Source organism: Lepidochelys kempii, chromosome 11 (assembly GCF_965140285.1).
Source record: "Lepidochelys kempii isolate rLepKem1 chromosome 11, rLepKem1.hap1, whole genome shotgun sequence".
Classification (NCBI taxonomy): Eukaryota; Metazoa; Chordata; order Testudines; family Cheloniidae; genus Lepidochelys; species Lepidochelys kempii.
Window position 1 is genome coordinate 35,839,985 of NC_136390.1, and position 12,449 is coordinate 35,852,433.

The 12,449-nt window shown below is 39.1% G+C and overlaps 1 protein-coding gene across 5 annotated transcripts in view; it reads right to left on the bottom strand.

Moving 5' to 3' along the window:
* Nucleotides 1-12,449, bottom strand: part of COBLL1 (cordon-bleu WH2 repeat protein like 1) — a 121,626-nt gene that overhangs the window by 38,963 nt on the left and 70,214 nt on the right. For all 5 annotated transcript variants that reach the window (XM_073305654.2, XM_073305655.2, XM_073305656.2 and 2 more), the window contains 2 exons: nt 2,964-3,165; nt 1,080-1,308 (listed from right to left, as the gene is read on the bottom strand). In XM_073305654.2, the coding sequence (XP_073161755.1) occupies nt 1,080-1,308; nt 2,964-3,165 (431 nt within the window). The remainder of the gene's footprint in view (nt 1-1,079; nt 1,309-2,963; nt 3,166-12,449) is intronic.

The following is a 12,449-nucleotide window of genomic DNA, read 5'->3' on the forward strand; positions in this document are numbered from 1 at the left end:
AACTGTAAACCCATAGCTCCCACATGGCTGGAGTTCCAAGAGAGGGTATACTTAAGCTACTGGAGAGCCTGAGGGGTCAAGTATTGATCCAGGAGGTCCCATTTCTGTGAAAGGGTAACAAACAGAAACTATGCCTTGGAAGTGTGCCAGGGGTTTCACCTACACCGCTGTAAAGACCCATAGCATGCCCATGGGTGGCCCAAGGGAGCTGACAAAGGCTCGCAGGACTTAGGCTGTGGGGCTAAAAATTGCAGTGTAGACATTCGAGCTCAGGCTGGAGCCCACGCTCTGAAACCCCCTAAGGAGGATGGGTCTAAAAGCCTGGGCTCCAGCCCAAGCCCAAACTTCTGCACTGCAATTTATTGACCCACACTCTGAGACTTGATGCTGTGAGTTTTTATTGCAGTGTAGACATATCCAGAGAGACCAAAGCAAAAGATAGGGCCACAGCCGACTTAGATCAAGGGAAGATTAGGAGATCTGGGTCTAGTGTGCAGCCTGGTGAGCGTCCAGCAAAGAGAGCACTATCAGGACTGTGTGAGACAAGACACTGAATTTTCTTTGGGGCTTGAATGAGGCTAAAACTGACACAGTGTTTTTAAAATAATAATATATTGTACACACTTTTGCTTAGTCATTTTAGCCCTCTTCTCCAAAACAATAACTGTTTATACTGACAGGTTTCAGAGTAGCAGCCATGTTAGTCTGTATCCACAAAAAGAAAAGGAGTATTTGTGGCACCTTAGAGACTAAACAAATTTATTTGAGCTGTAGCTCATGAAAGCTTATGCGCAAATAAAATTGTTAGTCTCTAAGGTGCCACAAGTACTCCTTTTCTTTTTGTTTATACTGAGGAATTTTATATAGAAGTTCTCTTCCAGAAGTTTATGAAAATTAAGTTTTAGGTGGCCCTTAGGTGGGTTTGGTTCTATAGCAGAATGAATGAAGAACATTACGAAGTATCTAGAAGGACATTCATTTCTCTAGAACACATGAAATCATAGATGTACAATATTTTTTTAAATAACATTTCCTGTGTACATACCTTTGTTGAGAAACTATATATACAAATATCTTACCTTTACTGACATCCATTGCATATAATTCCCTTAGTCCAACATCATTAAGAGATTTTGTTACATCAAGGGGCTCCTGACACTGGTAGTTCTTCAGCAATACAGTGTGCAAAGGATCAAACTCACATTTGCTACAGATAATCGGTATGAATTCATGAAGAGGTTCATGTGGACTCACTCTCACTACAGTCTTCTGTGTTTTCTTGTAGTTTACTACCACTCTTACCGTTTGCTGAAAAAGAAAATACAAACTCTATTAAGTAACATTCAAGGATACCAACAGAGAAAAACCTAAATTGTTACACAAACAGAATGTTGCAGCAACCATAGAAACTCCCCTGCTTCCCCTCCCCACCCAATAAGGGCTGTTTCACCATTGTTACAGTTTTATCAATATTACAAAGAGAACTCTGTAAGAAAAGTGTGAACAGATTTACCCTCTCACCAAGGAAAAAAAAAAAGGAAACACCTGATTGATAGAATATCAGTTTTGGCTCATGCTTGGTCTACTCTTAAAAGTTATGTCAACATAGCTACGTAGTTCAGGGATGTTGACCAAAATAGATATCCTGACCTAAGATGTAGCTATGTTGATCGAAGAACGTTTCTGTCAATGCGGCTACTGTCATTCAGGGCCATGGTGTTCCTACACCAATGGAAAACCCTTTTCTGTTGGCATAGCCTGCCTCTACACTACAGAGTTATGTTAGCATAACTACAGTGATGTAGCTATGCCAATAATAGTCTCCGCTGTGTAGACTTAAAGTTACAATTCACTTAAGCATAAGTTAGAAAGGAGGAAATAGAATGAGGAAAAAGTTAATTCTGTACTTTTTGAGAGCTTCATAAAAATGATACAAGTGTTTATTTTCTATTTCCCATAGCATGAGGAATATCCCTCATTTACACATCTGAACTGAAAAATTCTCAAAAGATGGAGCAATAACATGCAGAGCACATATTAAATGAAATATACGTAATTTGTAATCAGAAGGGTATATAAGTTATAGAAGTCCAGATAATGACTTATGAGCAATGGATTTTCAGTTTATGAAAAGGATGCTATATGTATGTACAGTTCTGCTGCTCATAGAGCATCTTTAGAGTTTATCAAAAGATACTTTCATGGAGGAGATTTGTAACTTTATATTATACTTCAGATTGTTGCATATAATTATTTACATTCCCAAAAGAACAAACAATTAGATTCACATCATTGTAAAATTCCAAAATCATCTAAACCCTGGAGTTACGGACTAAAGCCTAATCTCCGTGTAATGGTATATTGTGATGCCACCAGGCCATGATCTGAAAATATATTCTATTGAGAAATTGCATTTAACATAAATCACATTTAGATAAAAACAATCTGCAATGGTAGACTACAATCAGAAGATGTAGAGTACTTAATCCAGGGGTGGCCAACCTGAGCCTGAAAAGGAGCCAGAATTTACCAATGTACATTGCCAAACAGCCACAATAATATGTCAGCAGCCCCCCATCAGCTCCTCCCCCATACTGCCAGTGCCTCCCATCCACTCTGCCGATCAGCGCCTTCCACTCCCTCCCCACACCTCCCGATCAGCTGTTTCATGGTGACTCTGGGCGGTGAAGGGGGGAGAAGCAAGGGTACTGCAGGCTCAGGGGCGGGGGCAGGAAGGGGTGGAGTGGGGACAGAGCCTGTGGCAGACCCAGGGGTTGAGCAGTGAGCACCCCCCGGCACATGGGAAAGTTGGCGCCTGTAGCTCCAGCCCTGGAGTTGGTGCCTATACGATGAGCTGCATATTAACTTCTGAAGAGCCGCATGTGGCTCCCGAGCCACAGGTTGGGCACTCCTGACTTAATCTCTCTCTCTTCAGATAACACCACCGTTGGTATAATTCTTACCTCCGGCATTATAGGAGTGGGCTTTTTCTTATCCATATGTTTTGGCTTTAAAATCACCTTGTCTACTTCAAGCATTCCAATTGGTGTGTTGGGTTTGAATTTAATCTGTCTCTTCTCTGCTGACATCAGGTCTATGGTATAGCTTGATGGATTTAAATGATACTGTGCACAGAGAAAAATCAGCAAGTCCATCATGGGTGTGCTGTTAAATAAATAAAAAGGGGGGGACGGTAGGGGGTTATAATACCTTATGTTCCTTTACAACCATTATATAGGCCACAAAACAAAGTGCATTTCTGAACATTAGCAAAAATCATCTCTGCTATCCTAGACTAAATAATTACAGTCAACACACCCACTTTGTAATTGTATTCTTAGATGTTGTAGATATTACTTAAAAAAAAAGGCACCTTTAATATGCACATATACTTACAGAGCTACTGTACTCCTGCAAGAGGCAATCTGCACAGAGGTGGCGCAAAATAGTGCATTTCTGAGCGTGAGAGGTGTTTTTGCCTCCTGACTTGCAATACAACATGGGTTTTGGCAGTGGTGGTGATTGGACAGCTGGTATAGTTTATGGTCCATTTTTTCAAAATGACGCATGATTCTGATGTCCAACTTGACGTACTTAAAAGGGGTCCAATTTCCAGAAATCTAAGCTCCTGCCCTCTGAAAAGTCATCTTTTAAGATGTCTTAAATCAGGCAACCAAAATGACTAGTCCTTTTGAAAATTTCGGCACATATGTTTAATGTATGGTATAGCACCTAGAATATACACACTTAGAAACAGATTTCTGGAGAAGGAAAAAGGTGCCAAAGCATACCCACTCATAACAGTAAAGTTCCCGACTTGTGGGAGCAGGATAATTAGATATTTGAACCTCAGTAACAAATTACTTGCTATGGCCATATAAAAATATCACTGTGAATCTAATAAAGAACACTTTCAAAGTCTATTTGCAGCTATTCATAATTTGGATTTTCCCCAAAACCAGCCTGATCTTGGCACACAATGAAACTATTTCAACTAACTCTTTACTTTACTTATTCCTTCCTGTTTCTACACAAACATACAATGGTGTAAAGAACACAAAACATTACATTTTTTCCCAAGAACTTTGAACTGGAAACTTTAACTCATACATTGTATTACGATTAGATATACTGTACAAATAAAATGGCTATATAAGCCAAACTGTGCTCTTCTCCCCCACTCCTCAATATATTCCCAAATAGGAGCAGAGATGACTTCATAAAAAGAGAGAGCAACAAAGTTGCATCAGAGGGCTTTCACATACTGCATACATACTATATATAAAAGTTACACAATAAAAACTTTTCTAAAAGAACATTAAGGTTGCAGAGTCGAACACTCAGAAGTTAATAAATGCCAGAATTAAGGTTGCCTGAAAAATCATCGGAGGAAGAGAAACCACCACAACCACCATCCCTCATCCACAAACACAGAATACCCAATAGCCTGGCTCTATAGCCCGTTGGTTAGGGCACTAACCTGGGATTTTCATATTCCAGGCCAGAGCCATAACTACCAGGCTGTAGAGTTTCAGAGACATATTTACATCCACCCTGGAGCGAAGAAAACTTCCCATAGAGATTTTAATCATAATCCAGTATCAGGGGGGTATCCGTGTTAGTCTGTATCCACAAAAACAACATGGAGTCCGGTGGCACCTTAAAGACTAACAGATTTATTTGGGCATAATTTCAAGCCCAAATTAATGGTGTAAAATTTGCAAATGAATTGTAACTCTGCAGTTTCTCTTTGAAGTCTGCTTTTGAAGTTTTTTTGTTCAAGTATAGCTACTTTTAAATCTGTTATAGAATGTCCAGGGAGACTGAACTGTGATTGAAGTGTGAAGGGTGATTTCTGATTTGTGTCCATTTATTCTTTTACATAGAGACTGTCCGGTTTGGCCAATGTAAATGGCAGAAGGGCATTATTGGCACATGATGACATATATCACATTAGTAGATGTTCAGGTGAACGAGCCCCGATGGTGTGGCTCATGTGGTTGGGTCCTCTGATGGTGTCACTAGAGTAGATATGGGAACAGAGTAGGCCACAGGGTTTGTTACAGGGACTGGCTCCTGGGTTAGTGTTTCTGTGGTGTGGTGTGTTGTTGCTGGTGAGTATTTGCTTCAGGTTGGGGGGCTGTCTGTAAGCAAGGATTAGCCTGCTTCCCAAGGTCTGTGAGAGTGAGGAATCATTTTCCAGGATAGGCTGTAGATCGTTGATGATAATAATCCAGACACACAAAGGGGCCGAAGTAATGCTGCACAGGCAAACTTAATTCTGGCATTTCCTAACTTTTGAGTTGATTGCAACCTTAATGTTCTTTGCCATGCTTTTTTTAAAACATAGTAATATTATATATTAGTGCAGGAAGTGGAAAAGCTGTGGTTTATTTTCTCAGCACCAGCTTGCTATACACACAACCTTGTGGTGAAGGGATTAATTCATTAGCATTGGAACATAACTTACATTTCTAGGACCATATCAAAGGAAATATAGGATGTTCAATTGAAGTTAAAATCCATACACATTCCCAAAACAATCATGAAACTGAGCAGACTTTGAGGCAGTGTTGTCTAGAATTTTGTCCTGGGCACAATTCTGTGAATAAAACTATTTTGAAGGAGAATAGGTACCTTAAATTCATCTTCACAGACATAAGACACACAGAAAGACTGGTCTTTGCTTAGTAGAGACTGAACATAAGTAATAGGAGGATGTTTTTTAATGCCATGATTTAATTTTTAACTTTTAAAATTAACCCAGGTTATGATTCCTGTATTTAAACTACTTCTTGCTGGTTCTAGCACTGCTTATTTCCTAAGCAAGCTTCATTCAGGCTTCAGGGCTGGAATCATAGCCCTGGACACACAACAGAACAAGCACACTTTCAAATGTTGGAATTATTCAAAAGAACTTACTCCTAAATTCAGGATCATGTTAGCAGAGGGATGCTTTACAGTCCATCTGCCACCATTGAGCGCTAGGATATTATAGGCTAAATTCTGCTCTATTGTTATGTTTATTCTTTCCTCTTCATCTCCTAGAGGAATGTCGCATTACCTGCTTAAGCAGCAGGAGGCAGCACTTGCCTGGAAAAAACAAATCTGATTCAAAAGCATCAAGTAGCCTTCAATCTTGTACTGGGTTTGTGTAGAAGGATGGAAAAAAACGTCTGTGCCTTCATCCCGTCAGTACATGCCCGCCTGAGGGGTGCAGTAAGAAACTCATCTGTAAGCTCTTCACAAGATCAATTACATTTCCACTCAGGGAAACCATTCCTGAGCACTGATCATTTTCTTTCCCACTGGCAGGAAGGAAGAAAGAAATTGCTGTCCTCTTCCTTGTGCTCCCACCCTTCGAGAAGTAGTCGTCTCTCCCACCCAAGTGATCACTGATAAAACTTTGCAGAGGACCCAAAAACTGGGGGAGTGGCAAATAATGAACAGGACCGTTCACTGATTCAGAGCAATCTGGATCGCTTGGTACACTGGGCAAACAATGTGTTTTAATAAGGCTAAATGTAAATGTATACATCTAAAAACAAAGAATACAGACCTTACTTTCAGGATGGGGGCGACTGCGAAAAAGATTTGGTGGTTGTGGTGGATAATCAGCTGAACATGAGCTCCCAGTGTCACACTGTGGCCAAAAGAGCCAATGCAACCCTGGGACGCACAAACAGGCAAATCTCAAGTAGGAGTAGAGAGGTTATTTTTATCTCTGTATCTGGCATTGGTGTAACTGCTGCTGTAATACTGTGTCCAATTCTGGTGCCCAAAATTCAAGAAGGAAGTTTATAAGTTGGAGAAGAGCCATAAGAACAATTAAAGGATTAGAGAACATGCCTTCTAGTGACAGAATCAAAGTTCTCCATCTATTTATACTGAACAAAGAGAAGGTTAAGGGGTAACTTGATTAGAGTCTATAAGTATATACATGCAAAACAAATATTTAACATTGGGCTCTTCAATCTAGCAGAGAAAGGTATAACACAATTCTTGTAGCTGGAAATTGAAGACAGATAAATTCAGACTGGAAATAAGGTGTAAAATTTTTAACAGTGAGAGTTATTAACCATAGGAACAATTTACCAAGAGTCCTGGGCGGGTTCTGCATCACTGACAATTTTTAATTCAAAATTGGAAGTTTTTCTAAAAGATACACTCCTGGAATGATTTTGAGGAAGTTCTCTGGCCTGTGTTATACAGGGGGTCAGATTAGATGATCACAATGGTCCCTTCTGGCCTTGGAATCTATGAATCTAAGTGGATAGAAGGAAAGAGGATGGGCTGCTGAGACTGACCATTACATTCTCATCTCCCTATGGCTGAACAAGAACGGAGACAGCGGCTCCATCAGCTCAATGGCTCCCAGCTTATAGAGAGAAAAATCTATTCATTTTATTTAAAAGGTTGGTAACTTAGCACAGACTCTAGCACTATCGGCTGGGCATCCCCGGTCCTGGTGTTGCAGGTGGGAGACAAGAGCAGAGACAAAGATCTCCTCCTTTACATATAAAGGGAACTATATTTTAGGCACAAAAAAATCCATTTCCCTGAACCTCTCCAAAATCCTAAACCCCAACTCAGTCCACGTTGGGATGATCCAAGTGAACAACAGTGGGCTTCATTTGGAGTAGGGAAAAGGGGCATGAAGAAGTATTTCACAAAGCTTCCAAGATATTAATGTGGGGAGAATGCTAATGTTCAGAGCACAAAGGTCCTCCTTGCTCTTATCTGCAGGTCTTTTTAGGCTGCTACTGTGGCTTAAACAAATGTTGCTTCCAGCTACATCCCCCCGATTTATGATACCATAATCAAAATCTTAACCTTTAAAAGTGGATTTTGAAAGCAAACATATGAAGCAGGATTTGGCAATATCCTATTTCTGCACAGTGTCTGAAACAAAAAGAAGCCAGCCACATTCTGTAGTACAGGTGACATCATCTCTCAATATTTTCTTCATTGCTAACACTAATGGGAATACTGGCTCACAAACTGGAAAAAAATATTACGAAGAAAGTTGAAATGAATTCAGTAAGAGAGGTCTTTGCTACAAGAAACTTTAGGCATCTGATTACCCCACTGCTATGTATTTGTCAGCCCAGATGTCCTAACACAAAAAGAAGAAATTAGCTCTGTGAACTTTACTGACATAAAATTATATATATTTGAATCACGTACAACCTTTTATTGAAGACAGCTTCATTGTAATATTAGGAGTTTCAGTGCCATAACTTTTCAGCCACATCTGCTTTCTACCTTTCTAACCAAAGCTTAAATAAATGTGTTTCTCCATTAAAAACACATTAGAAGAACATTAAGGTTGAAAAATCAAGCATTCTCAAGTTAGTAGATGCACCCAAGACCATTCCTGAATCCCCAACTCTTATCCTCACCTCTTTGCAGTCAATGTAGGCTGTTCCTCCTTCTACCCTTTACATGCCTGGGCACCAGTAAGGGGAACATGACAGCACAGGTATAGGAGAGTCTCCTGACCTCATTTCTAGTGTCTGGTACCATAGCAGAGCCAGACTAACAGACACACTAGTTGCACACACAAAAATGCTTGTTCAGTCCTGGGCTGGAGCATGCTCAGTGAGCTCTATGAGGGCTGAACGTGGTTAGCGTGGCTCATATAAAACTCTGTGAAGATGGAGCATGCTCAGTGTAGAAAGAAAGAATGTCTGGAAAATTTAGCTGCCAGCCTCTAACAAACCTCTACCAAGCATGTGCAAACAGTGATTTACACAGGTATGTAATCTGGCTCAATTTGGATAGATTTTAATAGGGATAGCCAAAAAAGCACCTCCCTGACCTAGGGCAACCTCACTGCCAGATATCAAGTCCCTGCTCCAAAGTCTAGAAGCACTACAGCTTCTCAGGAAATTGTTGTAAGAATTTTTCAACGTTGGCTAAAAATTTATTTTTCCTTAACCTCATTCTCCAAAATTGCTGAACCTTTTTGCTGAAACTTTCCAAAGCTTCAGCCTGAGGCAGACACACAGCATGGAAAAACTCAGCTTGAATGGTTAGTCTGGCAAAATTATAAGCAGCTGAACACAGGGTTTTATAATGGGAGTATCCAGCAATCTGAACACACACACACACACCCTCCTTTCCTCCCCCTCTCAGAGTATTATGACTGCATTTGTTTCTTCACATAATTTTATTTAAATATTTCTACACAACTGAATTACTCTTTTGGCTTCTTGTATTAATTCATTCCCTGGAAGTAAGATTTCACATCACATTTCTATGATTCGATGATCACCAGTTCATAAAGTTTGTTTTCAACTGCACTACTTTTTTTTTTTTTTTTTTGGGCAGTTGTGGCCATCCCAGAAACTAAAGATAAAAATGCTTCAATGAGGCCCCTTGTTGTTGTAACACATCCTTAGTAGTTAAATAATTCTTAGTGTCATGACTGACTCAAAGTAAATTGTGTCTACATGCCAACTTATGGATGCAGCTGACACAGAAGGTCAAAAGGCAGAGTCCATCAGTAAATAATTGTTAAAAAGTAACCCAAATGTCACGCTGGAGTAATTTTTAAAGTAGCATTTTCTGCTAAATTTTGTTTGATAGAAATATTTTTATAATCAACCTTCCATAAGACATGACACAGCCACAAGAAAATGATAGTTGATATGTTAATCTGACTAGCGGTATTAGTTAAAAAAGTAAACGTATTTACAGTTAATTATTCAGTGAATTATTCTGAATCTGAAACCTTCTTGTGCCGTCAAATAACACAAAGGACACAAACAAGGCTTTGCCATCCCTGTATATCCTGGGTTGCTCTTTGCACATCCTCTATGTTGTTAAGTCACATAAATTTTCCCAAATTACCATTTGTGATTAGTGATTACAAAAACATATTTGCACACTTAAAATACCTTTCCATAAGCCTCCAGTTTACCTGTTTCTCTGAATAATGTTTTTATATTTTGCAATGAACAGTAATTATTTCTGCTTCCAGATGTCTTTTAAAGCAATGAAAAAAGATGTAATGTATGTTTACAACATGCTGAGCAATAAATATTTGGGAACCTCTCATCACAACATAATTTAATTTTATACACACACACACACACACACAAAGAACTACTCACTGTTCAAGCTCTAATCTCCTCATCTTTAGCCCTGACTGGGAAGATTAACAAGAATTCTCTAGCCAACATAAGTGGCCAAGATCATATAGTATTACTGGAAGGTTGGAAGGGCACTCAAACTACTTTTTTTCCATTTCTTTTAACAGTACGGAAACTACAATGGTTAATGTTAAGTAACTTTTGCTCTGTGTAACTGACTGCTCTTATACAGAGAACTGTAGAAATAGTTTGTAGCCAGGTTTCTTGTAAAAAGGTTTACAGAATTCAAATGAAGTACTCACACAGCCTACTTTTAACAACCTAATGAACTTCTCTTCTGAGGGAACTAATGTTAGTAGTTAAAAGGTTAGCAGTACTGCCAAGCCCAAACATTCAAAAATCATAAATCAGGCCCGGAGGGGGAAAGAATCACTGGACTGGTTTAAAATCCTGTGGAGACCCTTTATCTATCTTCTGGATTTTCAATCTTTAGGGTACAATTGGGTAACATTTCCAAGCTTTTCTCCCAAACAATGAGAACTAGAAATGTATTTTAAAAACAAAACAAAAGAAGAACAGCTAAACTTCTCAATTACTTAACTCCAGGGGTTTGGACTTTCAGAACAACAGATACCATGAGGTTCACGATAACATCATGAAAGTTGGCAGCACTGTGTCAGTAGTCATCAAAATTCTTCCAGGTTGGGAAAAATCTATTTCATTTCCATATGACTAATTACTTAAGCCTATATCCTTTTGCACTTTACTCCTCCTTTCCCCCCTCCCAAAACACACAAAGAACATACTTTTAAGGTAAAAACATAATTTGTTAATGATTATAAATACAACAGTTTTTGAAAACGGGGACAGCAAAACATGCAAAGCATGTTATTCACTAACTACAGAGTAAAGCAACAAATTACTAGGAAGAATATCCTAAATGACTGGAAGTACACAGAAACCGATTTAAAAAAAAAAATCCATCAAGGATGTAAAGAACACAGATTCAGCACAGCTCTTCTGGAACCATTTGTAACTCACTAAGCTCAGCATAACTGCACATTCAGCAAAGTGGTGCAGCAGAACACAGAAAACTGCACAGAGGATTCATTCTATGGCATTCTGACACTCGAGCAAAGTGAAGAAATGCAGTTGGTTGTAAGAAAATATAACTTCCCTATTTTCTTTCCTGTGCTCAGTTTAAATTTCTATACTACACTAGATTTCAGCTCAGGAATTTTAAATCTGTTCTTGGGTCTAAACAGAGGAATGAATAAGACAAAAACCGACAAGTAATTTGTCTATAACATATTTAGAACCAGGTAGATCTTGCTATTTTTCCACAGACTAACAATGCCAGCATACAACTGGACACATGATTAGCAATCTCTGCTCAAGACAGACCCAAGACTAGAAAAATACAGTTGTTAGAAGTGTGTCTGCAGAGCAGAATGGTGAAACCTGCACAGTATCTCCCTGCACTATGAATGGGTCTAGCAAACACTAACAGCTGCTCACTTTCAAGAACAGTAAATAAAAAAAAAAAAATCACACATACTAAGCAGCGAAATCACCACTAAAAGCACTAATTCATGGGATGACAAAACTGCCAAAAGAATCAGTATACTTTATGTTCTTAAATGACACATGTATGCTCACATTTTATCTGATAAAGTTGTGGAGCCACCTTTCTGAACACTGACAAATTATACAAGCCACAGTTCAGTTAGGTGCGAGAACAAGCAAAATTCCTTTACCAAAGAATCTTGGCATTCTCACTACCTCAGTAAATGATTTCAGAAGATGTATCCTTTTTCAGAAACACTATCCTCAAATCAAAGTTCTCTTTAAGATCATCTGGGGCCTAGAAAAGCGCTATGATACTCTGTCAGTTACAGACCCTAGTGAATAAAGGGCAAATATAACTCTGCTAAGTGAAAGGCTTGCCCTTTCTATTGAAGGGGAAAGTCTGCAGACATGAGGGAGCAAACCATACAAGGATAAATTGCTTATTAAGTAATGAGGGGGATACAGCTGCTTACTAGTTTAGGTTACATAATTAAAAACAAACAAACACAGGGACAACACAGAGGCAAGCAAAGAAGAACAAAATATACATGTGGGTTCTTTATTTCATCTGCCAGACTGTGAAAGCAACGAGCTGGCATTTAACCTGCTGCAAATCATGCAACCAACAGATTTATCTTTTCTTGTAAAGTCTGCCACGTTGAACTGAGATGTTATATACATTTTCCACTTTGCTTTAGGATAGTAGGATTTCTGACTCCACCACAACAGCTAGTTTTCAGAGCTTTCTGAATTGGAGTGGGCTCAGTACACAAAGAAAAGCCT